Source organism: Malus domestica, chromosome 09 (genome assembly GCF_042453785.1).
Source record: "Malus domestica chromosome 09, GDT2T_hap1".
In the NCBI taxonomy this organism is placed as follows: domain Eukaryota; kingdom Viridiplantae; phylum Streptophyta; class Magnoliopsida; order Rosales; family Rosaceae; genus Malus; species Malus domestica.
In genome coordinates, this window is record NC_091669.1 from 16,042,542 (window position 1) to 16,069,389 (window position 26,848).

At 37.5% G+C, this 26,848-nt stretch overlaps 5 protein-coding genes and 2 long non-coding RNA genes across 10 annotated transcripts; 3 read left to right on the top strand and 4 right to left on the bottom strand.

Moving 5' to 3' along the window:
* The first annotated feature begins 397 nt into the window (after positions 1–397).
* LOC103453586 (uncharacterized) lies at positions 398–775 on the top strand. Its single transcript, XM_008393133.4, has one exon. The coding sequence runs from the start codon at positions 398–400 to the stop codon at positions 773–775; it is 378 nt and encodes a 125-aa protein (XP_008391355.1).
* Positions 776–1,252: 477 nt separating this feature from the next.
* On the top strand, positions 1,253–1,973 carry LOC139188277 (uncharacterized). Its single transcript, XR_011571623.1, has 2 exons — positions 1,253–1,550; positions 1,628–1,973. It is a non-coding gene; the product is annotated as an uncharacterized lncRNA (long non-coding RNA).
* A 7,469-nt stretch (positions 1,974–9,442) lies between these two features.
* On the bottom strand, positions 9,443–9,835 carry LOC139187795 (uncharacterized). The gene has a single exon (XM_070804391.1). It carries the CDS (start codon positions 9,833–9,835, stop codon positions 9,443–9,445), a length of 393 nt encoding a protein of 130 aa, XP_070660492.1.
* An 848-nt stretch (positions 9,836–10,683) lies between these two features.
* On the top strand, positions 10,684–13,413 carry LOC103453688 (protein ROOT HAIR DEFECTIVE 3). Of its 4 annotated transcripts, none has more exons than XM_070805541.1 (7): positions 10,684–10,806; positions 11,107–11,369; positions 11,515–11,611; positions 11,705–11,872; positions 12,284–12,388; positions 12,640–12,725; positions 13,013–13,413. In XM_070805541.1, exons 1-7 carry the CDS (start codon positions 10,723–10,725, stop codon positions 13,074–13,076), a joined length of 867 nt encoding a protein of 288 aa, XP_070661642.1. In that variant the 5' UTR covers positions 10,684–10,722; the 3' UTR covers positions 13,077–13,413. The 4 variants fall into 4 exon arrangements, with proteins under 4 accessions (XP_070661642.1, XP_017192231.2, XP_070661643.1 ...); XM_017336742.3 differs by having other exon boundaries at positions 13,030–13,413; XM_070805542.1 differs by having other exon boundaries at positions 12,643–12,725.
* Positions 13,414–13,608: 195 nt separating this feature from the next.
* LOC103453585 (transcription termination factor MTERF8, chloroplastic-like) lies at positions 13,609–15,750 on the bottom strand. The gene is made up of 2 exons (XM_070805540.1): positions 14,303–15,750; positions 13,609–13,775 (listed from the first exon to the last, which is right to left on the bottom strand). Exon 1 carries the CDS (start codon positions 15,576–15,578, stop codon positions 14,349–14,351), a length of 1,230 nt encoding a protein of 409 aa, XP_070661641.1. The 5' UTR covers positions 15,579–15,750; the 3' UTR covers positions 13,609–13,775; positions 14,303–14,348.
* A 520-nt stretch (positions 15,751–16,270) lies between these two features.
* Positions 16,271–18,283, bottom strand: LOC139188278 (uncharacterized). Its single transcript, XR_011571625.1, has 2 exons — positions 18,159–18,283; positions 16,271–16,562 (listed from the first exon to the last, which is right to left on the bottom strand). It is a non-coding gene; the product is annotated as an uncharacterized lncRNA (long non-coding RNA).
* A 2,838-nt stretch (positions 18,284–21,121) lies between these two features.
* Positions 21,122–26,475, bottom strand: LOC103453584 (casein kinase 1-like protein 2). Its single transcript, XM_008393131.4, has 14 exons — positions 26,104–26,475; positions 25,971–26,011; positions 25,015–25,084; positions 24,771–24,919; positions 24,590–24,685; positions 24,397–24,467; positions 23,354–23,415; positions 23,198–23,261; positions 23,027–23,111; positions 22,778–22,904; positions 22,605–22,687; positions 22,467–22,530; positions 22,047–22,189; positions 21,122–21,869 (listed from the first exon to the last, which is right to left on the bottom strand). Exons 1-14 carry the CDS (start codon positions 26,183–26,185, stop codon positions 21,573–21,575), a joined length of 1,434 nt encoding a protein of 477 aa, XP_008391353.1. The 5' UTR covers positions 26,186–26,475; the 3' UTR covers positions 21,122–21,572.
* Between the last annotated feature and the right edge of the window lie 373 nt (positions 26,476–26,848).

A 26,848-nucleotide genomic window follows, 5' to 3' on the forward strand; every position in this document is an offset into this window, starting at 1 on the left:
TGCCGGTTATAGTTCAGTTGATCACGATAACATGCTCGTCCGACTCGAGTTTGAGTATCTTTCACTATAAATTAAATCAGACTAAAATAACGTCTTATAACCTGCGTGGTTTTAAAAAGTTAACTAGGATAGTATATCTTAATATTACACTTAAAAGTTTGAATTTTTCTTCTATAAATTTGAACAGTTTAAAATATCAAAATATTTGAACATAAAAAAAATAAATATTTTACTAATTCTCACGTTCACACAAACACATGACACACCAACAAAGAAAAGCAAACCCAATAAAAGAAAAGTCATTGCCTCCCCTTCCCTCCCCATTGTCTTATTGTCATCCTTGCATTGAAACCTTCGACCTCTGTCTGCTTTGTCTCCTCTTCTTCTTCTTCTTCCCATGGAGGATTTCAGATCCAAGTCATGCAGAGATGGGAGAGATGGGAGGATGCAGATGGAAGTTTACTATGGAGGCAAACCAGGTGCTCCTCCAACAAGCATGCAGGATCTCAGAAGTTACAGCTCAAATTATGCAGGCTCTTGTGTTTCCCAGCCAAACAGCCATCAGATGGTGGTGAAGGATGGGAAGCTGAAGAAAGGGAAGGGCAGCCTATCCGCCTCGAAAAGCTGGAGCTTGAGTGATCCGGAGTTGCAGAGGAAGAAGAGGGTTGCTGGGTACAAAGTTTACACAGCAGAGGAGAAGATGAAAGGGTCTCTGAGGAAGAGCTTCAAGTGGATCAAGAACACCTACACCCAAGTAGTCTACGGATGGCGATGATTCGATCAACGGGTACTTTGAGAGAAAAGAAGAAGAAGAATAAATACTTTATTGGTTTTTTCTTTTGTATTCAGGAGTTTTAGTTGTTCTGTGCATTTGTGAAGTTTATTATGCATCTGTCTACGAAATTAATTATAAAAAGTAATGGAATTCAATACTTTGGTATTAACTTCTTTAGCTAAGCAAGCAGACCTTGGTCTATGATGAATGTTTTCGGGCTTCACTCCGAATTGTTGAAGGTGTGTTGTGGAGATTTGTTTGCTTCTGTTTTTTAGACAATGAGATGTTTTGTTTACTCCAATATACGACGAGTAGGGGTATTTGAACTTGGGTGCAATGGGGCGGGCATACTGCCGTGACCAACTGCCCTAACCCGCTTTGTATGTTTGGGGTTGATGGTCTGGTTCTGATGTGGTCATGACTTAGATTAAACTCTATAGCTTGTCAGGTCTCCTTTCTACTTTTGCATGATTGCAGGTTTTTAGGTGTACCTAATTCTGCAGTTTGTTTGGAATGTAAACGGAAAAGAGCAAGAATAGGAAGAGAGGGGATCTAAATCGGAGGGAAGAAGAGAAGGGTTAGCATTTTGTTTGGAATGTAGACGGAAAAGAGCATTCGCCTGCTGCAGATGCCATTCAGAAAGATTAAAATCCCCCTATTCGATCTTCTGTGTTGCGATCACAAGCAAGACAACCACAGAGACTCGTAGAGAAACAAGAAATGGCTCCATTACGGTCTTTGGCACCCTCCAAGAACTGTCATTCAGGCTACACTGGTGAGTAACTATACTTCTCAATCTTTGTTCCTTTTGAGCTTTTCATGATTTCAGAGAGATGTTTTTGCTGGTAGCAGATTGTGAAATGTGAATTCAGATGGTTGTTTCATTCAATTCGGCATGTGAGAGTGGATTACAAGTGGATGGATCGAAAAGGCACGATGAGGTTTTGATTCAGCTGATTTTTGGTCTAAATTGGTCTTGATGGAGTCTAAGTACAGTTTAGATGGTCTAATTACGTTTCAATGAGATCTAAATACTGCAATCTGTTGATCTAGATATGTTGTTCTAGTCTGTAGACACATCCAAAACAAAACAAGACAACTCAATATCCAAACTTATCTAAACCACATCTGAACACATTTAGATCATATCTAATTGCATCTGGACCCTATTCTTGGTGTTTCGATCAGGTTATCAAAACTCCAAATTGACTTCACCCATCTTCGTCCCAGATAGATATCCAGCAGTTAAGACCATGCTACATGATCTTTCGTCACAGACTTCACAAAGAAATCACTCAGCTGAAACAAACAGAATCGATAAGAGCAAGTTTTATATGTCAATAGCAGAACTCTAATTACAGAACACCTTGGAATATATTTCAAGTTGATGATAGCAGAAACAAAAGATAAAAACTGTGACTACAGAACATAAACAAATAAGTGTGGTAGGATATAGACCCAGCAATTGTAAGAAGAAACTACCATATAATTCTGAATAAACTGAGTTCAAATTGCAGATATAATTTGTTTGGAATCCAATCTGAGTGCCAATTTACAAGACCAAACAAAGTAAAAGAAATGATGGTTGTAATGTTCAAAGTAGAGCAAGATTTAACTATTTTGTGGCAGCAGAACTTAACAATGAAAGTGATTGTTACGATCCGCTCAATCGTCAAATGAAGAAAACTTAAAAAACTTCATCCTGCAATTGTTTAACTCCCCCTCTTTGCTCATAATCTAAGCCAAGTTCTGCAAGATCCATTTTCCCGTCAAACTTTCTCAACTACTCAACCGGTACTTGGTCTTGATATCTAATTAAAAACCTAATAGAGGAAGTACTCCTTACTGTTCGTAAAGAAAATTTTCCTTTATTAATAAGCCCTACAACACTAGGACTCTAATAACTGAGCACCTAGGAATGATCCACTTCTATTAAGTATGAGATCGATCACCTGAATTTGCAGCTACTTCTGCAGCTGCAGGTTTCCAACCCATTTTGTTCACAAGAAAATTCATTTTACTCGCAAAGTTCTTCTCTGAGACTGCATGAACAAGGGATCCTTTCTAAACACCAAGAAGAAATCATCTTCAGTCCAACTGCACTTCCTATAAAATTCCACCCATTTTCCCCATTTTGATGCATCCATCATCAACATCACATGTAGCGCTTTCATGAATGGCGCAGACAAAGGTCTAAACCCCATCCTCAAGGCCTTGTCAACATTTTCTAAAACTTCTTAGCTTCAAGAATCACTAAAGGGATTTGTCAACCTTTAGATAATAGGACTGAGAATAGAACACCAAGGATTGACCCCTTTTCAAATCATAACAAAAAACTTGACATTGAATACATCATATGTTGTGGCGTCGTGTGTGTGTATGTCCGTGTCTATATATATATATATATATATATATATATATATATATAGACAGATGCATATATAGATCAAAGTTCCAATGTAATGTTCAAAGTGGGGAAAGATTTGATCCTGTTAATCATCACATTAAGAACAAAATTAAGATCATTCATCTTACAAATGGTTCACTCTGCCGCCTTCCTCGAACCCTAAGCCCAGTTCCACAAGACCATTTTCCCTTGATAGAGGATCATTAATTCAGGTATTTGCTCTTGATACTTGACTCCGAACCAATCCAAGAAAAAGTTGTTAGTTCGAATCACCGCGAAGGGCGAACTCCCAGACTCATGACCTTCTTTACAAAGAGATTGAGGCTTCTGGCACTCGAAGAGCTCTCAGAACTGAAACATCGGGAGTAATATTGCTTTAGCGCTTTGGACGGAAGCTCCTAAAGAAACGAGCAAATTCGACCGGCCAGTAATTAACTGTTGGTGCATTTGATCGCTTTCTAGTTACTACCAGAAAATCAGAGTAGTTGCAGGCCACATCATAGTAATGCTTTGAGACAGAGCTCTCGGTACTCGTCACTTTAACGAAAACACATATTTTTACATTAAAAAGTCAATCCTGTACTATTTAGTTTACCCTTTATTTTGTCTTTATCGTTAAAATTCAAAATTTTCAAACCATTTTCATTAGTTTTCCTTATAAAAAAGTATAACTAGCGGCGGATTTAGGATTATACTCGGGGCTCTTAGTGTAAAAAAGTTCATTTAGGCGACAACAGCGCATGCAGCAAAAAATTTTCAGTGGGCCATTTGATCCAGCATTTTGTGTGCTTATTGAGGATGTAAACATTTCCAGAGTAGTGTTGAGAATCTCTGATGATTTCTATCAAGTACAATTGCTAACTACCCACTATCGAGTGGTGTTGACACATATTGTCAAGGTATGTCTATGTGTCCTGCCAAGATATGCCAAATAGGTATTTTATCAAACATTTGGTGAACACAAAAATTATGGTACTAATTTCAGAGAGTACCTGGAGGACCTTTACCTACGTTATTTAGATACAACAACAACCAATGGATATCTGCATACATGCCCTTCAAGTACATTGCCACCACATACCAGTTGTGATCCTTTGACACATAACTTTCTTATGTGTTTCTATATCTCCCTTGACTAGTGCTAACTTCTAGTCACAATGTAGTATTCTCTTCACTTATAAAGGACTTCAACATTGGCCAATAAATTTTGAGTTTAATTTCTATAAATTGTAACAAACCGATGTATGTGGTAAGACAAAAGGTTTAAGTGCAATAAGAGTGATTTTAATTGTTAAGTGTCATATATGGGTCTCATGAGTCAGATTCTTATAAAATATACTTACACTGCTACAACATAAGAACCAAACTTAGGTAACCATATCCTTTAAATTGAATTCAAACTCAAATAACAATTGCGAAAGGGCTACGTGGGAGGTCCGACTCGCATGGACGGGAGTTCAAAACTTAATTATAATCGTCTATTGTGCGACTTAACCCAAACCCTCTTTCCCCAATGTTGTTGTGGAAAATTAGAAAAACACACCCATAATGCAATAAAAATAAGAAAAAAACTGAGATGGTGAGACCACCATGGCCATCTCTGATCGCCAATAGTACTATCTCCACATATAACGAATATATGAAAACAAAAAACAAATTGTATCTCCGAAGGCATAAATGGTTGCAATTTCATTCCATCAATGTCTGTCATTTAGCTCTTTATGCACGCATTTCTCCGAACAAGAAGGTTTGAGGACAATCATGGAATGCAAGCTGTCCATTTGGATAACAGAGCAGAGAACAGAACATCATGGAATAATGATTCTTTTGCAATCACAGATATAGAACTTCGAATTCTGGATACCGGACCATTCACAAGAAAATAGAGTACAAGAGGATGGTGGTAAAAAACAGAGTTCATGAGAGACCAAAACCAGCTAGCGTTGAAGGGGAATCCATAACAAAGAATCAACAAACATTAGTAACGATGTACCGAGTAAGTGAAGAGTTCATTGCAGATATAAATATGAGAACCAAAATCTACCTGTAAGAAATGCATCTCTAATTTGAACAATGAGGTTTCAAATGGAATACGTATTATCTGTTGAAGTCGTATTTACCCTCAGGGGATAATGAAGTTGCCATAAGAATTTAACACCGTATATATAAGCAAACATTCTTCAAGTCAGTCTTCCCAGGACTACTGTAATGTTCAAGGTAGAGGCAGCAGCAGATGATCTTACAAGGACTAAGTAGTTCGTATGATCCTGTTAATCAGCCAAGTCAATAACAAAACTAAGGACCTTCGCTTTACAATTGTCTCACCCCGTCCTTTTTTTGGTCCAAAAGACCCATGTTTCCTTCCAAGATGCGGAGTAATTCAGGCACTTGCTCCTGATATTTGATCACCAACCTATCCAAGAATAACTGCTTTCTGCCCCAGAGAACTGTAGTTAAAGAAAATTCTTTATTTGCTATCAAGCCCTTGGACATGAGTGTGGGAACATGATTTTTCAGGGTTGGAGTAAGGCTAATCCGAATACTGCTACCTCAGAAGTCTAGTCATGGACTCACTAACTCTGAGCGGAGCTGTATCAGATGAGCAGGGTGCCACCATCTCTATACTCCAGGGCAATAGGCGAAGTCCTAGTGACTCCACTGGATGACCATGCTTGTTCCGCATGACATGCGATCTGATCCGAATATGGACACAATCAGATCCTATAAGTCTTGGAGTCCTTACAATCTAGGATTGGACTGCGCGGTAAGTAATCACACTCTTAAGAGGATGCAATATCTACTTACTTGATATCTTCTAGAATTCTCCCGACTTTGAACGAGGATTCTATCCTAAAAAGGTCTCTCCCACGTTATAAATACATCCATCTAAGGTTTATCTATGGTAATGCAATATACACACTTTAATTCTCTTACCCACTACTTGAGTCTTAAGACCATTCACTAAGTTGACCGTCGGAGAGCCCTTGGCCGGCACAACCCCCTGGCCTAAGGTTTGCTTATGGTTGTCTTATTGTTTTGCAGGTTGCTAAGGATTACTCGGATTTGTGCTCAACCACCACTTACGGAGGTGCGTAGATTTGGTTCTAACAATTGGTGCTTTCATTAAGAGAACATATTCGTCTCACTTCACCCTCTACGACAATCTCCAAAGGAGATGCCAAATCCTAAGTGGAATGACATGTAATAAAATTTGAAAGCAGATAAAAACTCCAACCGATATGCCAATCCTTTTGTGGATTAACATATCTATTGTATGTTGCCAATTTTGACATATGAGAAAACTTGATGTCAAATTATTTTTTAAAATTTGTTGTTGTGCGGGTCCTAATAATGCACCAATCATAAATCATAGAAATTTTTTTTTATTTATTTGTTTTGAAGAGTGGGTCCTATAAATATTAGTTAAATAAGAAAAAACATATGGGTTGGAGCAAAAGAAAATTTGACATTGACACATAAACCTTCAAATTTACATTTGACATTTTATTTTTGACTTTCCATTGGAGATGCTCTAATATGTCAAAAAGTTCAGTCAACAACAAAAGCCCAACAGTCTCTCTAGACGACACCTACCGCGGGCACAATGGCGTCACTGCCATTGACGAGATGTGGGAAGACGTTATGGATATTGGCCTATCCTTGGAGATCATTCGATACTATCCATTGGCTAAAGAACCCGACTAACTCGTTGATATAAGGGCTCGCATCAAAGACCTCCAGGAAGTAGTTTCTCGCTTTGAGAAATTGGCTATTCGAAGGACAGAGGTAACGATTTGACTTCTAGAGAGTCATCCCAACGTTCTTTCCCCAAAAAAACTCCGTAAGAAATCCAAGAGGCTTCTGAGGCTTTACCTAGTCCAAAGCTCGGAGACAACAACATTCTCTGGGGTTAACTGCATATATGGGGAGCCAGTACGATCCCTAGGAATTGTGAAGCTAGCAGTCCAGGCCGAACCTACCACCTGGTGAACTTCCATGTGATGGATTGCCCGACCCCTCAAATGTAGGATAATATAAATGATTATGATCATAATACACATGTAAATTCAATCAATTAGATAATACCCAAATGCATCAAACACATATATCAATAAATAAAGCAGTAAAAAGGAAAAGGTAAAGAATGATATGGCCTGTGATATCAAGAGAGGCGTGTTGTCACTGTCCTAAAGTCGTAGACGCCTCACTACATGCCGGTTATAACGGCTATCTACAACTCCAAGATACAACCGTTGAATCTCACAAAGTGTCTAATCCATAAGCACAATTACGGTAAACAGGGTGCCAAGTAGTGATCAATTGCCCATTCATGATCAAGATAAGTAGGAAGATAATAAGGATTATATATGAGTACTATAGTAGGGAGAGAAGGAAGGCATTTGAATCTTTTATTAACGTTTGAGGAGTTCCCCATTTATAAAACTCTATATAACCTTTGGTAAAAAACATGACTTCTCTAATTGATATGACTCTTCATATTTATTATTTAAAATAATAATAAATAAAGTTTTGAATCTTTAAGAAAATAAAATAAATAACCAACAATCCCCCACAAGATTCAAAACTCCAAAGAAGTGTAAAAGACGTAAATATATATATGAATGGAAGAAATTTGGGCAACTTGTATACCATGCAATGGATGTAGGTGTCTTTTGGACTTGAACCTACACTTAGTGTTAAGAACTTTCATATGAAGGAATCATAGCGAACTATGTCTTGAACTAGATCCCTTTTGACCAAAGTACTGAATGTAACACACATGGTATCGATAAAAAAACTTGGCACGGGTTAGCACTATTTATGGCCATGTGCTTAATCTTGATTCTCATGAGAGTTATTAGAGAACAGCCCAATCCTCACAGTCGCAGCCTCATAACTATTCTCACTTAGGTGAGTTCTCCAAGAGCACATGTGACATGTACCCTGCGGGAGATTGCCCGCCTCAAAACTCATTCAGGGTTAATACCCTTCCTAACGTCACATAAAATAGCACTAATGCCATAGGGATGAGGGGAAGAATATCTCATGGATATCGTCAATATAATGAGTGATATTATGAATCACGCAGTGTGGATTGTTTCTACCACATTGAACTTCCTTCATGGGATCTCTAACAGAAGTTGGGTTTCTTCCCTAGGTGACTCCCTTATGGGCTTAAGCACATCCCCCTCGACAATTTTGCATTTAGCCTCCCAGGGCATGCAAACAAATGATTAACAAGTCATTTTATTAATTATGATTGCTTCACAAGGCATATATAAGTTTTTTGGTCATATATTTGCTCGTCAATGCTCTTAAACCTGCATGTTATAACTAATTTCAAGCTAAAAAACATTTTAGTCATAATTTCACATATAAATTGTTTAAGGTGCATAATCATTCATAGCTTCACTAGAATAAACATGGGTACGAGCAATGAAACATACCCCCACATTATGGTGCATATCAGAAAATTCATTTCATGAGAATCTCAAATCAATTTCATTATATATAAGATATCAAAAGTAAGAGTAATTATACGCACATTGAAGAAAATTCAATATTATTTGTTTGTTCTAGTGAGCAATGACATAAAAGAATTAGGAGATATTGTTAAATAACCAAGAGAGCATCAAACAGTAATCTATATTTCCACAGTATGCTTCAACATTAAGTATAGAATAGTATACACACATAACTATTTTATAATTGACAACAAATTCAATCTCACGATAAATCTCACAGCCATATATATAAATATGAACATCAACCGTAAAGTAACTACATGTACTTGCATAGAAGTTTAACATGTTCTCCATTTTGTTTCATGCTATAAATCTCAATAATTTCACATGTGTAATCTCCAAGATGAAACAAAAAAATTATAAAAATAAAAAATCCCCCACAAGATTCATTTACGTGCCGGTTATAACGGTTATCTACAACTCCAAGATACAATTGTTTACCAAATGCTAGTTACTCTGCTACCTAGCATTCGATGGAGTAAAAGAAATAAAAGGAGACCAGTTGGTGGCACATTGTTGTTCCATCGAAACTATGAACATGATATGAAAAGGAGAATGCAATTCTAGCACGCGCATGGACAAATCAACATAGCAATCACAGCCATATGGTCTACAGAAAAGTTAAAAAGAATTTGACTTAGATCATAATCCCCAGGATGACATCACGCCAAAATCTAAGGCAAATGAAGACGCTGTCTACATCAGCCTTGACCCCGACATGCCAAAGCGGAAAGCTCAAATTGGCTCAAAGTTGACCAATTGAGAAAAAGAACTGTTTACCAAATGAAGACGCTGTTTACCAAACCGTTGTTCTTGACTCTTCAAGATTGCAACAACTTCCTGCAATTCTACAGTCTCTAGACACTTTGTATTTTCTATAACCAAACAGATCGAATCATAAGGTTTACTTAGACGTATCAGAACCTTCTGCACAAGTCTCTCATTAGAAAGAGATTCACCAAATGTTCTCATCTGATTAATTAAGTCATTCAGTCTTGTGAGATAACTAGATATGGATTCATCATCTCGCATTCTAGGATACTCAAATTCTCTTCTAAGATTTTGAAGTTTTACCGATCTAACCTGATCACCACCATGGTATTCACTGTACAGTAGATCCCATGCCATCTTGGCTTAGTCGGCGTTGGCAATCCGAGGAAAGATCTGATCAGAAATAGCATTTTGTATAATACCTAGAGCCTTTGCATCCCTCATGAGCACAGCAACCATTTCATCACCGTCGTCTTCCAACGACCCTTCAGCTTCCTTCTTCTTCTTCTTTGAATCGGGTGTTGGCAATCCCTTTTCTACCAGATTCCATAACCCAATGGATTTGAAGATTGTTACCATTTTAATTCTCCAGAACTCGTAGTTCTCACCGGAGAAGATTGGAGTTCTCACCTCCGAGTCTCCAGATCCAGACATCTTGCAAACCTTTCGTGAGCTTCGATTGAGCTCAGTGACATCACAGATTTACGCCCAGATTTTTAAATGACGCAACCTGGCTCTGAGGCCATGTTAGTATTTGATATTTCTGATTAGCAAAAGAGAAGGAGAGAAGATGAATGCACAGAGACGATGAGAAAAGAATAGTTGCTCTTCCACTCTGCAAAATTCACAGAGGGATATTCTATTTCATTAATGCTTCTCTCTCAGTCTCACACAACGTGCAGGGAGAGATATTACAGCTAACAAGAGCTGAGTTGGATCAACATATCAGAAAAATTGATCTCAGCCATTCATTACCTAACAACTAGGATCATCACACATGGCACTCATGGCCTTACATCTTTTTACTTTACACTTGGTAGATATGCTCAAGTGAATACACAAATAAACTCATCTTATTTCACTAATACTAATCAGCTATAGACTTATAATTCAACAGACATAATTAATAGACCTTTTCAACTGGTGTGATTTGTGTTTAACTTGTTTTGTAAAGGACTGAGATTTGACACATTATTTATGCAGATGCTGCTATCAAACAAGCAAATTGGGACACCTCTACAGTTATGGACGAACTTGTACGTGACATGAAAGCCCATGTTGCATCAGTTTATGCTCACAAGATATCCGAACTTGATGCACATTGTAAGGTATATAATAGTAATATTTTTTTTCTCTTTCTTTTGACTCTTCTGAAATAGTTGGAGTGACTGGTATTCATAAACCTCCAAGCCAGAAGTCGGCACCAAGAAGAAAGTAAAAGGGGTAGGATGAAGAAAAAATGGAGCTACTGTCACAAGTTAATTTCTTTAAGCAGTCTGATTGATTTTATTGTGACACATTCCAAGTAGTTTGTGGATCTTTTCTAAAATGGTAGTCAATCTCTACATGTTTATCCATGGTGACTAAATTGTCCTGGGAACCTGGTGGCTGACGTAACAAAAATGCAGGGGAAGTTGGAGCGGTCGTTGTCAGGACCGGTGAAAGCCCTTCTAGAAAGACCTAACAATGAGACATGGCCTACATTAAGAAAAATTCTCCCACAAGAAATTGAATCAGTTCTTTCTGGGTGCTGTACTGCATTTCCTGGTTTTGATATGGATGATCAAACCAAAGGCAAAATACGTGCAACTCTAGAGGAACACGCAAGACATGAGGTTAAAGCTAAAGCAATAGAAGAGGCTGAAGGGGTTCTGATCCATATGAGGGAAAGGTAAGAAATTCTTACACTTGTTTGATCATGCTATAACATTGCTTCAGATTTTTCCGTATGCGATTGAGATTTAAATTGCCTGAAGATTTGCAGCTTATTTAGCCATGACTCTGAATCTCTGATGATTTATTTAAATTGCCTTCAGTTTTTCAGAACATTTTAGGCACGATTCTGATACCATTCCACGTGTTTGGAACGGGTGGGAAGATATCAGAGCAATCACCAAAACTTCTCGTTCTGCAGTACGGCACGATTTATATTATAACACCCATTGAAACTTGAGTTTGAATTTGACTTGAAGCTTTGTTAACCTTGTATACTGCTAATTTTTTCAGGCCTTAGAAGTGCTTTCGGTTTTGGCTGTGAGCCGTTTGGATGGTGACGATGATGGTAAAAATGTTCTGAATACCTTATCCCGTGCCTTGCTTGGTTCCACAAATGTTCCTGCCAGAGATGGGAATGTCACAACATTTGACCTACTGGCCTCAAATACTTGGGAAGAGGTGAACTTTCTTTTCTGGTTCTCTAGTTAGAAATTAGGCTATGCATTTTAGTTTCTTCCGGACATGGACATGCAAGCGTCCTTGTGGAACATCACAAATACAAGATACCCTCCTCTCCCCATGCCAATCAGAATCTGATTCTTCACCTGCAAACAAACTCTCCCCCTCCCCATAATTTCCACCCGCTTTCCATTACTGAAAAAAAATACCGAAACTTGGATGATATTCAGATGTTTTCATCCTTGTGGGAGATGTGGGCTGCAAAGTGCCTCCCTCTCTCCCTCCACCCATCGCCTCCCCTAATTTCTCTCTGCCTCTCTCTCTGATCAGGTGTTCATGTTGTGGTAGCCTCTTATTTTCATGTAAGCACCATGTACCTTTTTTGTGACTTTTCACCCCCTCTCTATGCAGGTTGAATCATCAAAAACATTGCTCATGCCTTTCCAATGTAAAAATTTGTGGGGGCAATTCTTGGCAGATGCCGAGATCATTGTTTCTAAGGCAGTTGCTGAACAGGTATGATATTTCACCTATTAATGGTCACATATTTTGATTTTCTCTTCTTCTCTGTATACCATGATTTCAAAAGGAAGAAAAAAACAAAAAGTATATTCAAACTGACATGAAATAGTTTTGTGTAGGTTTGGGTGGTACTAATATGCATAATACGCTGATCTAATGCATTGCCAGTCCTTTACATATTTTGTTTAATTTGAATTACACGGGTCAATTTTTCCATTAATCAAACATGTTGTTTTACGTTTCAGGAGGCCAACAAGCGTTTTAGATTATATCCTTGGTTCATTGCTGGTGTAATTTTCCTGGGATTCAGTGCCATTAAGAAATTTTTAAGGTACATACTATACTTCTCTTATACAGTAGAGGATAAATGATAGTTTGTTAGTGTTCTTCTACCATATTAAACTTACTCCGTCATGGATGCAGCAATCCCTTCTGTCTTGGTGTCATCTTGTTCCTATATTCCTTAATAGATGATATGTTGTTAGTGTTCCATATTGCTGTCACCGAGGTCTAGTTACATATATATATAGTTTACGGCTATATATATATATATATATATATATATATATATAGTGTTCTACCTAGTTACAAACTGAGTTCATACTCATTTTGTAGTAGTTTTGTTATGATTCCAGGTGAGGGTAGAGTGCGCCAACATAGACTAGCGCTGTCGCAGAAATAGTGCGGAGCCACCAATTTTCAGTAAATTTTGACCTCAGATGGGAGAGCAGCTTGTACGAATCGGGTTTACTTACACGGCACAGTCCAATTGGCATGCAAAATAATTTTGATTAAAAAAATGAAGTTTGTTTTATATTGTTATTTCGAGTTGAAAATTGGAAATTTCAACTATAGCGAGAACAATGGGGGTTTAGTCAATTTGAGTTTTAAAAGATTTTAATTTTTCTTTTTAAGTGACAGATTTTAATAGACTTACAATTTTATATGGATTTTAACACATTTATATGGATTTCTATTATAAAAATTTCTATGTATTTGGTACATTTGTATGGATTTTATTTGTAGATTTTGATGGATTTGCCTAGGCTTTTATTTTCATTTATCTAGATAGTTTTTACTAGTAAAAACGCTCGCGCTCTGCTGCGGGAAATGTCACAAGTATAATCTTATACGATCTAAATGTTTTTGTCATTCCTACTTCTTTTTGGCATCGTGTGCAAAAAAACGTAAACTCCAAGCAACAAATTGATAGCTGAGAAGAAACAAAAAACGTAAACTTACTAAGGCAACAGCTACATCTTCAACTGTATTTTTAACTGCCCTCAGACCATCACGAACAGCATTGGCACTTGACCGAGGCTGTATTCAAGTGTAGCAGAATGTATCTTAACACCGGGTAGGATGGTTTTTTCTGATGTGTCTACAACAGCATATTTATATCTCATGAGCGACTCATGCATATGGAATTAACACAATCAAATCTGTGTGTGTAGCCATTTAAAATCACATTTTACAGTAGAGCTTTCAATGAATAAGTAGTTCTTATGATCCTTTTAGTCATCAAATTAAGAAAAAGACTAACAGAGTTTCATCTACCAATTTGTTCACTACAATACACCTCATTCCTCAAATACAAAGACCAGTTGCACTAGGAAGTCTGGGCACATCTACATGACGCCAGCCCACTGGCTTCCGGAAACTAAATTTTAAGTTGATCATAGCAGAAACAAAATTAAAAAAATGTGTCACAAAACATAAACTAATAATAGTGTCAGATCGGATACAGATCCATCAATTGTAAGAAGAATGTGTCTCAGAGAACAAGAACACTGCAATACATGCTATTTGGAGAAGTCATCCATACAGATATGAAACATAGTTTAAAGAAATGCCTATTGTAATGTCAAAGTAGAGAAAGATTTCACATTTTGTGGCAGGAGGACTTACAGTTGATCTTCAATCATCGAACAAGAAACAACATTGCAGCTTCTTCCTAAAATTGTTTCACACCGTCCACCTTTTGCTCAAATCCTAAGCCCAGTTCTGCAAGTCTCAATCTCCCTTCAAAGATGTTAAGTAATTCAGGTACTTGCTCTTGATATTTGATTACAAGCCTATCCAAGAAGTACTGCTTCGGTTTCCTGACAAGGGTACCTAAAGAAAATTCTCCCTTTGATATCAAGCCTTTCGACCAAAGAATTCTAATAACTAAGCACCTTGGTATGATATACTTTTCCAAACTATAATTTAGAGCAACTGAACTTCCAGCCACGTCTGCGGGATGCCAACCGATTTTGTTCACAAGAAAATCCATTTTACTCGAAAAATTCTTCTCTGTTAATTCCATAAACTGAGGATTCTTTCTAAATGCCAACAAGAAATCATCTTCAGTCCAACCCCAATTCTTATAAAGCTCCATCTTTTGTGCCCATTCTGGTTCATTCACCCGAGTAATCACATACAGCACTTTCATAAATGAGGCAGACGAAGGGGGGACACCCATACTCGTGACCTTCTTGACATTTTCCTTAAACTTGTCAGATTCAAGGGATATTAGAAAAGGACGATGTGACACCCAATAAGAGATTGAGGTTTCTGGCACTCCAAGTGCTCTCAGAACTGAAATGTTGGGAGCAATGTTGCTTCTCATTTTGGCCAGCCCTACCCACTGAATGTTCGCAAACAAACGAGAAAGCTTGTAGTCATCGAGAACAAGTAAACTTTTTATGATATGATAACAAGGCATGAGACTTCCCTCTATGCTTCGTTCTAAAACAACCGGGCTGATACAAACCATGTGAGCAAGGCCGGTACCTGAAATGCCAATAGAAGCGAAAAACTCAAGCTTTGGGACAAGGTTCTTCTCAGCATTGGCTAAGAGCAACTTTGGACGTTTCTTAACAAGTTCTGAGATGTGGGTTTTACTGAATCCATGGTGTTTGAGAAGATTAAGAACCGAATCCGGTCTTTCTCGGGCATCAAATTGTACCTTCTTGGACACAGAAACAGCGAGTTTTTGGGACAACCCACATGAGTTCATAAGGTAAGACTCTGTAAAAGAGCCACATTTTTCTCCTAGTGTATCTTTTTCAGAAACTAATGATGATTTCGATGAATATGACCTGAGAAAAATAGCTTCTTTTTGGAAAACTTTCAAATGGGTCGCTGAATCACCAACAATTCCGAGCATTAATTGCAATCTTTTACAACAAGAATTGAGCATAATTGGATGGATGCAATACAGCCAGGCACAAATGCAGTACTTGTAGTGAACGAGCAGGAACTCACCAAATAGACAATGGTTTCTCTTCTTGGTTTCGAGCCGCCAGCAATTTCATCAACTGCTTTACTTCCTACGCCAGCCAGAACTGGCTGAAGGAAACAAGTGCTCCCATTTTCAATTTTATTTTGTTTTGGACGCTATTATGAAACCAACTAATATTTATAGGGTAATGTTTTTTTCAATAGTTGCATTTATTTGGCATAAATTTAACCTTAATTTCTCACTTACAAGTAAAGAAAAATATGACTAAATTGTAATATTAAGTGGTCTCATACATTAAAATTTAAATATTTATGTGTAAATCGCATGTAACTTTCTATACCGACAAGTAGATGAAGCTGACACTTTTTTTAAAAAAAATTATTATTATTAAAGGGAGGGGGATGATTCAAAATATTAAACTAAGTTAGGAATTAAAACATTTTCGAACCTGAGACGCTTAATAAAAAAACCCAAAACCCTATTAATCAGGTTAGTCGACTACTTGCATAAAGTTTGATATTTGAGTATACAACAAGTAATGATAAGTTTTTCTCTTATGACAAGAAAAGAGTTTGAGGTTTCTTGTTTTTCCTCCAATGACTTCATTTAGTTTTTGGTCCAAACATTACATTAGAGAAAGAAAAAAAAAATTTATACTTTGTGTTCCTTTGGAAACCCAAATTTGGATTAGGCAAACTTAGTTCGAAATTCTAGTCCATTAGAGAAGGAAATACATCATAACTCGTATATATTAGCGAGAGATGCCCTAGGGATGACATGATCGTTGCATCTCTATCCAAGTTTTTCTGCAACCTTCACTGGGGAATGAAGAGGGAAACCATAGCAAGTTACATTGTTGAATCAAGGTATAGAACCAAAACGCGCCAGGGACGCCTAACAAACTGAGACTTGAGGGATGAAGTACAAGAAATTCTGGAACCACTGCATTGAGACTTCAATTAAAAGAAATGTGATAAAAACCCAAGTTGCATTTGGAATTCCGGCCACGTCTCGTCATCCACCGGAAAACACAATTCAAGTTTGGCAGAAACATTAAAAATGCATCTACTATACACAAACTAATCAGTGTCAGATAGGATATAGACCTAGTAATAATAATTTATAAGAAGAAATTAGCATAAAGGAGTGCCAATTTTGCAGTGCGGATATAAAACCAACGTCAGAACAAGTAAAATAAATACCTATTGCCTATTGGAACGTCAAAGAAATAAAAAACAGAAGCAGCTTCTCCACACAAGTCTCAGTTTTGATCAAATCCTAAGCCTAGTTCTGCAAGTGTGGATTTCCCTTCAAAGATGCTCGGTAATTCAGGTACTTGATCATGATATTTGATTACAAACCTATCCAAGAATTTGTGCCCATAAGCAACCAGCACGGTCCCAAGAGAATAATCTCCCCTTACTATAAAGCCTCTGTAACGAAGAACTCTAATAACTGAATACCTTGTTACAATCCACTTCTCCAAACCTCTATGTCGAACAGTTGGATTTCCGGCCACATCTGCACGCTGCCAACCCATTATATTCACAAGAAAATCCATTTCACTCAGATATGTTTTCTATGCTAGATTCCCATGCCATAAAATAAGGGTCCTTTTGAAATGCCAACAAGAAATCATCTGCAATGCAACCCCGCTTCTTATAAAATTCAATCTTTTGTGCAAATTTTGTTTCACTCAACAGTTTCATCGAATTAACCGCAGCCATAAATTTGTCAAACGAAGGGGGGACACCCAGACTCATGACCTTCTTGACATTTCCCTTATACTTCTCAGTTTCAAGTAACAATGCAGAGAGATGATGGACCACCCAATAAGAGATTGTGGTTTCTGTTACTCCAACTGCTCTCAGAAGCGAAGTGTTGGGAACAAGGTTGTTTATCACTTTGGCCGGCTCTACCCACTGTTTGTTCTCTAAGAAACGAGCAAGCTCCTCGTCATTGAAGACACCTAAACTTTTCAATGTATAATAACAAGGCTTGATACTTCTCTCTAAGTTTCGTTTCAAACTAACAGAGTTGAAACCAAGTATCCGATCAAGGTTGGCGCCTGAAATGCCAATAGACTTGAAAAACTCGCGTTTGGGCTTAATGGTCTTCTCAGCATCGTCTAAGAGCAGCCTTGGGCGTCTCCTAACAAGACTGGAGATATATCCCCGACTCCATAGTGTTTGAAAAGATTAAAAACCGAGTCCGGTCTTTCTGGGGAATCAAAATGCACCTTCTTCGACGCAGAAACAGCGTCATCTATCGACAACCCACATGGATTTATAAGGTACATAACTGTAAAAGAGCGATCTTTCTCTCTGATTTTATCCTTTTCAGCAACTAATGATGATTTCGATGCATATGATCCGATAAAAATAGGCTCCTTTTGAAAGACACGCAAACGGGTCGCTGAACCACAAACAATTCTACAACATGGAAGCACTAATTGCAATCTTTTACACCAAAAATTAAGCATAATTGCACCAAAACAACCAGACAAAAATTCTTGAAGCGAGGAGAAAGAACACTCACCAAATACAAACAATGGTACGGTTTTCTTTGCTCAGCTTCGACCCCCAACAATTTCATCAACTGCTTTACTTCCTACGACAACTTTCGCGAGTTAGGGTTTTGCTCCTGCGCTCACAAAACCCCCAAACAGACTCGGTCACTCGAGTTAGGATTTGGGTCGGGTCGGTGGCAGTCTTGGGTCTATTTTTTTTTTAACAAACGATATTATATACATTACAAGAAAGAGATGAACTTAGCCTCACAATGAACTAACAATAATGTGATTCAAATTTATCTTTGGCGAGCATCGAACATAAAACCTCTTACTTCATTTTAATCTCATTAAAACAACTTTGTTGAGGGAGTTAAAATGAAGTTGACGTAGCCTCATAACGAAGTTAATGTAGCCTCACAATGGGCTAACCAATACGTTTTATCGAGGGAGTAGTGTTAGACTACATCAACTTCATTTTAATCTCATTAAAATAACTTTGAGCCTATCATAACTATTGGTCCAAGGTTTGTTGAATCAGTAGCATATAATACTTCCACTGTTTAAGTGAAACAAATGAGAATTTATGGAACTACTAACGGATGCATAGCACTCTCCTATGGACTATATAGTTATCTTAGGTCTTACGATGATTATGAACCTTTTGATTTGATGAAACACGAACCTTGTGTTAGCCCTTTGGTCTAGGAAGGTGTGGACCATGCTTTTCTAGGACCATGACAAGTGGCACCTTGGATGGCAAGAAGAACCAGAATGCCCATAGCCTATGAAGCGTAGTCCGACATCCTTAGTCCGGCAAGTTAGGCTTTAGCCCATTAAAGATATTACTTGTCTCCCAAGTAAAGAAATCCTAATTCAAGTCAAATTAGGATATTTTGGGGTTAGGCAACGTAATCATAATCCTAGGAGAATTGGACATCTTCTAGATCATATCCCAATTTAATGGAGACTACTTTTCCTATAAGGATTCTCAAGATCTCTATAAATACTCTAGCATGGACATTTTTCAGGAGACTTCTCTAGTACTCTCGAACGGTTCTTCATCTTCTCTAGAAGACTACAACACAAATATTTCCTCACCACGCCACCGTCTACACGTAGACACGTTCATGGAGAACTCATCTTATTAACACCCCTCCATAGTCTATTCGTCAATGATGGTTCATGATGTATTGCTTATCACACCATTCTTTCTGAGAACTACACCCGTGATTTGATTCTCCTTCTGGAGGTACGTAGGCAGTCGTATTCGAAGTCAACTACCCCCCCCAATCAACCTCATTCTCCCCTCGCCAAAGATCACAGACAATTCCAATTGGATTTCACTTGCGTCCGCGGATGTGCGTCAATTTAGTTCCAACGATTGGTGCTTTCATTGAACTGATAAAAATACCGAATCCGAAAAATAGTGAAGTATTCGATGTGGGAATTGGTATCCATATCCCGTTTGTTCTGTAATCGCGTAGCGAACAGGTAAATATCTTAATATAATTTTTGATATAGTCAAATTAATAATCATCATTGGATTGAATCTCAACCGTTTGTGTTCTCTCTCTCACCTCACTTTCATAGACTCTCTCTCACCTTAGGTCATCTCCAACCGAATGGTCTAGAGGGGCAGAGGGCCGAAAATAGCCCGAAAACCGTTTCCAACTGAGGGCTAGGCCAGAGGGCTTTGGAATCTGAGAGGACCCCACGGAATTGGAGAGGGTTGGAGGGCTGGCTATTTTTTTTTAATGTTTTGTTATACTAAATAATAGCATGTATTACTGTTGGTTATAACGGACAGGATTTCTTAAGAAAAAAATTCAAATGCAACGGTTAGTAGCCGTTGCATTTTTTATTTTTTATTTTTACAGTTTTATTATTTTTTTTATTTACAAAATTTTTCATATATCTTCTATTTTTTCCTATAACTTCTATTTCACAAAATTTGTTTCATATTTTTTTTAAATTCTATTTTTTTTCCTATAACTTCCTAAGCCATTATACAACATTAAATTAAATTATGTTTGGCCTTATGACCCTTAGTTGGAGACGGTTTTTTGTGAAAAGGCTAAAACGAGCCATCTGGCCCTCGGTTTGAGATGGAAGCAAATATGACCCTATACTGTTCATTAAAATATTAATATCTTGAAAAATCTTGGAGGGCCAGAGAGCTAAAATGAGCCATCTGGCCAGCCATCGGTTGAAGATGACCTTAGTACCTCAGTCTCTCGACTCTCTGTCGACCATCGAAGCTCTCTCGACTCATCTCATCTCTGCCCTGTCCAAGTCTCCGACTTCACCACACTCCGCACTTTTGAACCTGTCCAGTGCGGTCAAGACTTGGAGGCACGCATCTTTGACTCTCTCCCTCTCGACCCTGTCTAATTTCTTTATCCTCTAAGGCGTAACTCTAGACCACCCATTTCTCTATACTCGCCATCAACCACAATCCTCTTTGCTCCATCTCCAGTGTTCAAGCCATTAAGGTAAGCAATTCCATATTTTTAAAACGAAGTAGGGATTTACAATTTAGGGCTTTTGAATTAGGGTCGACTTAAGGATTGCATCAGAATTTGGGATTTGGGATTGTTCATCTGTGTTTGTTTGGTTATTGTGTTATTGGGTTGCTCTTAATCTTGATGGCAAATTTGGTTTTGCAATGACCTATGAATAATTGAAAATTTTCAAATTTACTAGGCCATGCTTTCTAGTTCGATTTCGATCATTACTGAATTTCGGAAAAACCGAAATTTCGATTAGACCGAATCAGCCTAGTCAAAACTGTTTCATAAAAATTTACCAAACACAATAAAACACTTTTACAACTATAGTTTACCAAGCACTTCTTTATTTCACAACTTGTTTTCACGACACAACAAAAGCAGTTTTTTTTCAGAACACTTCAATGCCAAACTAAACCCTAGAAATATTGACGCACATAGCTCCAAAAAAAAATATGTAACAGGAACGAATCAACCTCAACTCACAGGTCTTAACACTCGGTTCTTTTAACTATTTATAACCCGAACAAGGAGGATTACAATATCATAATATGCATCAACAAATCAAAACATTGGTGTACTTACAGTTTTACAGTGTCTATCTGCATTGAGTCACGTTGTAATGTTTGATGAAAAGCACAAACATGCATGATAACATCAAATTAATAAAGGTATCTAGAAGGTGAAACCAGGGCGACCCAACTCGAACTGTACTGACAAAAGGGCTTTTTACCTGGGTAGGGTTTCCGGGGCATCCAACTTCCACTTCTGTATCGCGTCTTTATTGCAAACTGCTTTAGAGAGACGGCCCCCAAACTGTTGCAGCTTTCCTCAAACATAATACACTTTTAAAACAAATTCCACCCCAAGCGCGTGACAAATGTATACGGTATTTCAAATTTACAGTGGACCAGAAATTGAGAGAGGCTGCTGCTAATACTGTACTCTCTCATCATTATTAAAATGCAGGCTTTCAATACCCTTGAGAGTGGATTCTAAGTTCTTTGCGTTTGAAATGTTTCTTCCTGAAGATGTACGGTTGTTCTCTGAAGGCACAACCGGTGAACTTCTTTGGCCACTAGAAATTTTACCTAGTGTTCCGGGGCTTAATTCTGTGGTTTGAGGGCGAGAGGGATCAGCGTCACTGCCAACAAGCACAGCATCCCGACTGCTAGACACTGCAGCCCTCCTCGATGATCCACTTGACCGCATGAAATTAGAACTTGATAACTGCATGACCCATGTAAAATGAATGGAATAAATTAATCCAAAACTGTACAAACCCAAATAACAATGAATAAAATGAAATATCTGTAGAACTGAGAGAATATTGTCAAACTAGTTAATCGAAAATAACCAAACGGGATGAAAGTTTAATGAATCAAGATTTAAACAGAAACGCGTTACCATTGCATCTTTAGAAAGAGATCGATCATTTGCAGCAGGACTTTTTTGCCTAGAAATGTTTCCAGAATTTAGAATCGGTCCAGAGTTTCTCCTACGAGAAGGATCTGACAATGACCAACCAGTTGGTCTACCTTCCTCACCACCTGCAAAAAGTTAAGAACAAAACGTGAATAAATAACAGTTGAGGTACTTGAAAAGAAAGACAAACAAATACTAGAATAAAATATAACAAGAAACACTTCAAGGAGATTGGGAGAACACTTATAACAGCCATATAAAGTAACCCGAATGATGCAGCAAAACAAGTATGTCACTGCACTTTCAAGGTACTAAACTAGGTAAACAGGGAGACATGAAACAGAGTTTTGGCATCCAAATGAATTGCTGCTATGCAGAAAATGAAATGAATGGCATAATTACCAGATTGTCTTTCAGCATTTGCCACAGTCGGAGGCAAGCCAGAGCTCGGACCAGCATTAGGACCCTATTCAATATAAAGTAATGTCAGATTAATGTATGCACTAAAATGCACTGAAAATGTACCATTACAGCACTTACAAGAGGCCGAGTAGGAGGTGTGGCAATCTGTGACTGCTGATATTTCAAGATAGTCCAATCAAAGACGTAATCAAACTGAAAACCTGAAGAAAGAAGACAACCATGTCAGTAGGCATGGTTAACGACCTAACATCAATAGAGTTGCTGCAACCTATCAAAGAACAATTTCAAACCTTCCCGAATAAAAAGATCACGAAAGAGTCTCTTCAGATAAGCATAATCTGGTTTATCATCAAACCTCAGAGACCTACAGTAATGGAAGTATGACGCAAACTCTGTGGGATACCCACGGCATAATGCCTACGAAAGAATTAAGAGAAAAACCAGTGAATATTCCCTAACGAATAAAATTCTATACCATCTTATGTCTTTATAAAAAATATATATTAACAAAGAATTGTAATCATTATATTTCGGCTTACCTCGATAGAAGTTGACACTTTTTTTTCACTGATCTTCTCATACTTCTGCTTTTTCGTTCCCGCTTTCAGTCCTTGCCAAGGAAGACTTAAGAAGGAGAACAAATGGTCATAAAACAATAGAACATGCAAATATATACACACACATATGACAAGGGCAGGCACAATAATTACCTTCCTCGTAGAAAGTACATGAGCACATATCCAAGTGATTCTAAATCATCCCTGCGGCTTTGTTCTATGCAGCATAAAATTAACATGATCAGACTAACATGATAGGCGGAAGAAGAAGGGAAAAAGCTACGGAAGAGGGAGAGAGAGAGAGCTTACCAATGCCAAGGTGGGTATTCATGCTTGCATATCTTGCAGTACCAGTCAAATTCTTATTTTCTCTGCAGTTAAATAATTACCAAATCAACTTTAGTTTACCACTTCATATATGTTATCTTCGTATCTATTACAAGCATACTTTATTTTTTCACAGAAACACCTAACATAAAAAGGCTAAGAAAGACATGAATTGTCAACAGTATTGAACTGGGGCAGTTCCCAAAATGAAAAGACGAATTGATCACAATATAGAGAATAAATTGCATGCAAGCAATATCGTGTGGTTTTCTTCCCAAATCATTTATTTGTGGTCTAGATACTGACCAACTCCTTCCCTCCTTCCCTTTGGATGGTTAAAACAAACACCAGAAACCAAAAGAAAGTAATATTATAAGTCCCCTAAAATATAATTATTCAACGACTACCATTATTTAAAAGGGAACTTTAACGAAAAGCTCCCTGTATTGTTCACTTTAACGAAAAACCACAATTTTACACTAAAAACTCAATCATGGTACTATTCACTTTACCCTTTATTTTGTCATTGTCGTTAAAACTCAAAGTTTTCAAGCCTTTTTCATAAGTTTTCTTTATTTAAAATGCTTAACTAAACTTCGGTACTCTAGCCCAGAGTCACTAGACAAAATTAAATGACATTAGCACACAGTCCCTACACCTAGTTTATTATATCTAATGGTGCTATCCATACATCCCTTATCAGTATATGGACAGCTATCTCTCGAGCACAAGTTTAGGTTCGGCCTCAATGGGAAAATAAGAGCACCTAACAATGTATCTTCAGACCAAGAACTCTTCAAAATGATAATCCACTGATGTTACAACGGACATCTATTGCAACAAGAGTTAAAAACAGACACAACAAAGAGCAACCACTTAAAGAATAGGGTAGAAATCTTGATACACATTTTACTTTTAAAAATAGGAACAAGAACAGAACTAAAAGCATTTCATATTTGAGGCCAGCTATGTAACTAAGTAATATAAACCAAGAATCAATTATTAAATAATCCAAACAAACCAACCTATAAGGAATATGCTGATGAGTCGAAGTGTCTCTATACTTCTTAGCAAGACCAAAGTCAATGATGTAAATCTACATGAAAGAACAGATTTTTAATGCATTTATATATAAAAAAACGCATAATCAAAACCAAAGTTTCATAGTGAGTCACAGAACAAGGAAAAAAACAAATTTAAATAGAAAGTTCCAAAAACCTGATTTGCTCGTCGACCCAAGCCCATTAGGAAATTGTCTGGTTTGATATCACGATGTAGAAATGACTTGGAATGAACAAACTCCACTCGATTGATCTGACACAAGTTCCAAGACTCAGATGAACAAACTGCAAGGAAGATTAGATTCTAGAAGAAAATGCATCTGTGAAAAGAATCCTACCATTTGATCTGCAAGCATGAGAACAGTCTTAAGAGACAATTTTCTACTGCAAAAGTTGAACAAATCTTCAAGACTAGGTCCCAGTAAATCCATCACAAGAACATTGTAGTCTCCTTCAGTGCCAAACCATCTCACGTTTGGAACTCCAGCTGCAAAAATTGTATATAGTAGCCAGTTCAGAAAGATACATGCCAGACCTTGCAAAATATTGAAAAGCAACACTGATAGTGGTAAAGGCCATTACTTCCTCCCTGTAGTATTTTATACAGCTTTGATTCATACAACAATTGCGGATGCTTTGTTTTGACATTTTCCTGAGAAAAAGAAGTACAATGAAATTTAAGCAAATTAAACATATAAATTGGCAAATTCATCCAAATATGCACACACACACAAAACGATGATCATAACCAGATTTCTAACATTTATCCTCACAACACAGTTCAAGGAATCAAACGGCAGCAGTCTAAGCATCAATGAGAAACACTACATTCACAAAGACTTGCTAAATAAAAGAAATAAATTCAAACATAACTATTGTCATGCATAGAAGGCACTGAAAGCATTCGAAAGTCAGGTTCACTAGGGCCACATCACTGTAGACTAGCAACGACCCAGAATCGTCAATAGTTACAGTGTAGATACTCCAAGATCTACCAAGCGAACAGGAATTGACGCCAAAGTATCAAACAAACTACTCCACTTGCGTCACCCAACACAGTGAACCAACATGCCCAAACAACACTCAACCATATAAATCACATTCTGCTTTTTCAAATTTTCATTTTCCAGTATCACCCAATTTCAACCACCCACAACGTGGGAGATGGATTACTTCAAATGCAAAGAACATAAAGGATACTAGGTTCAGTTTCAACCGTGAATGCCATGCCTCAATTGAAATCCCCTCCTCGCATTTACTAAAGCGATACACAGTTGAAGAGCCCCCAAAGTCTCAATTACGCATTAAAACCGGCCCAAATTTCCATTTCTACAGCACTCATCCTAAAGTAGCCTATTTCTACACGGCATGATCATCAGCTAGCAATGATATAAATACATAATTGATCATAGTTTGGAGGTCAATTCGGCAAAAAGATTATTAATACAGCATAAATATCCAAGAAAAACTAATAATTTCTTAATGCTGCATAAAAACATTTAATTCCAAGAAAATGTGTGAATTAAAACAGAACTTACGAGCTTAATCGCAACCTCCTCATTTGTCTGAATATTAGTACCTGAAAATAAAAACCCAAACAAAAAATATTAATAAATAAGTAAATTTGAAAGAATCAAAAATCAAAAACACCAAGAAGGTGAAGAAAATAACCTAGGTAGATCTCTCCGAACGATCCGCTACCGATCTTCCGGCCAAGTCGAAACCTTCCACCGACCCGCGGCTCCATTGCCATCCCCAAAACGCAAAACGATCACACAGAGAAACCCTAGCCCTAAATCAAAACCCTAAAAAATCCCTAAAAAGAAAGGAGGATTTGGGGGTCGGACGAGGCCTTGACCAAACCTTAGTCCTTGGAGAGGAGTTAGATGGATAAAAACAGCTTGCTTGAAAGAAAGTTGAGAAGTGGGTGGGGGCAGGGATGCGTAGGGGTACAAGTGGAAAGTCGGATGACTTTATCTCTCTACAAAGTCTAGGGTTAGAGTGAGAGAGAGAAAAGAAGACGACCATGAGAGAATACGTTATGACATTTTAAACTCTTCCATCCAACCGAAAAGTAGTTGGCTGCTAAAAAAATTGAACAGAAATTTCAACACAAAATTGTTTGTTGCTAATTTATAAAATTTTGTAGTTATTTTTAAAATCGCTTATATTATAAATCACTCTACAAATATCTAATTTCCAATAAATCAATTAAAACCAACGTCGTTCAACCATCAAATTGTATAAAAACAAATTGACAGAATTGGTAAAAGTATTACGAACCGTCTATGTATAATAGATTAACTAAATGGTCTTAGTTTTAATTCACTTTTTGCAAAGATGATATTTACAAAGTGGTTCATAATATGAATTGTTCTAATCATAAACGCAAAACTCTGTAATCCGAACATGAAGA

Coding starts and splice junctions, on each gene's coding strand:
- LOC103453586 (XM_008393133.4), top strand. CDS start 398: ATGGAGGATTTCAGATCCAAGTCATGCAGAGATGGGAGAGATGGGAGG.
- LOC139187795 (XM_070804391.1), bottom strand. CDS start 9,835: ATGGCATGGGATCTACTGTACAGTGAATACCATGGTGGTGATCAGGTT.
- LOC103453688 (XM_070805541.1), top strand. CDS start 10,723: ATGGACGAACTTGTACGTGACATGAAAGCCCATGTTGCATCAGTTTAT. Junction 10,807..11,106: donor AACTTGATGCACATTGTAAG/GTATATAATAGT, acceptor ACAAAAATGCAG/GGGAAGTTGGAGCGGTCGTT. Junction 11,612..11,704: donor CCAAAACTTCTCGTTCTGCA/GTACGGCACGAT, acceptor TAATTTTTTCAG/GCCTTAGAAGTGCTTTCGGT.
- LOC103453585 (XM_070805540.1), bottom strand. CDS start 15,578: ATGCTCAATTCTTGTTGTAAAAGATTGCAATTAATGCTCGGAATTGTT.
- LOC103453584 (XM_008393131.4), bottom strand. CDS start 26,185: ATGGCAATGGAGCCGCGGGTCGGTGGAAGGTTTCGACTTGGCCGGAAG. Junction 23,416..24,396: donor CATCAGCATATTCCTTATAG/GTTGGTTTGTTT, acceptor ATTTAACTGCAG/AGAAAATAAGAATTTGACTG. Junction 23,262..23,353: donor GAATACCCACCTTGGCATTG/GTAAGCTCTCTC, acceptor TATGCTGCATAG/AACAAAGCCGCAGGGATGAT.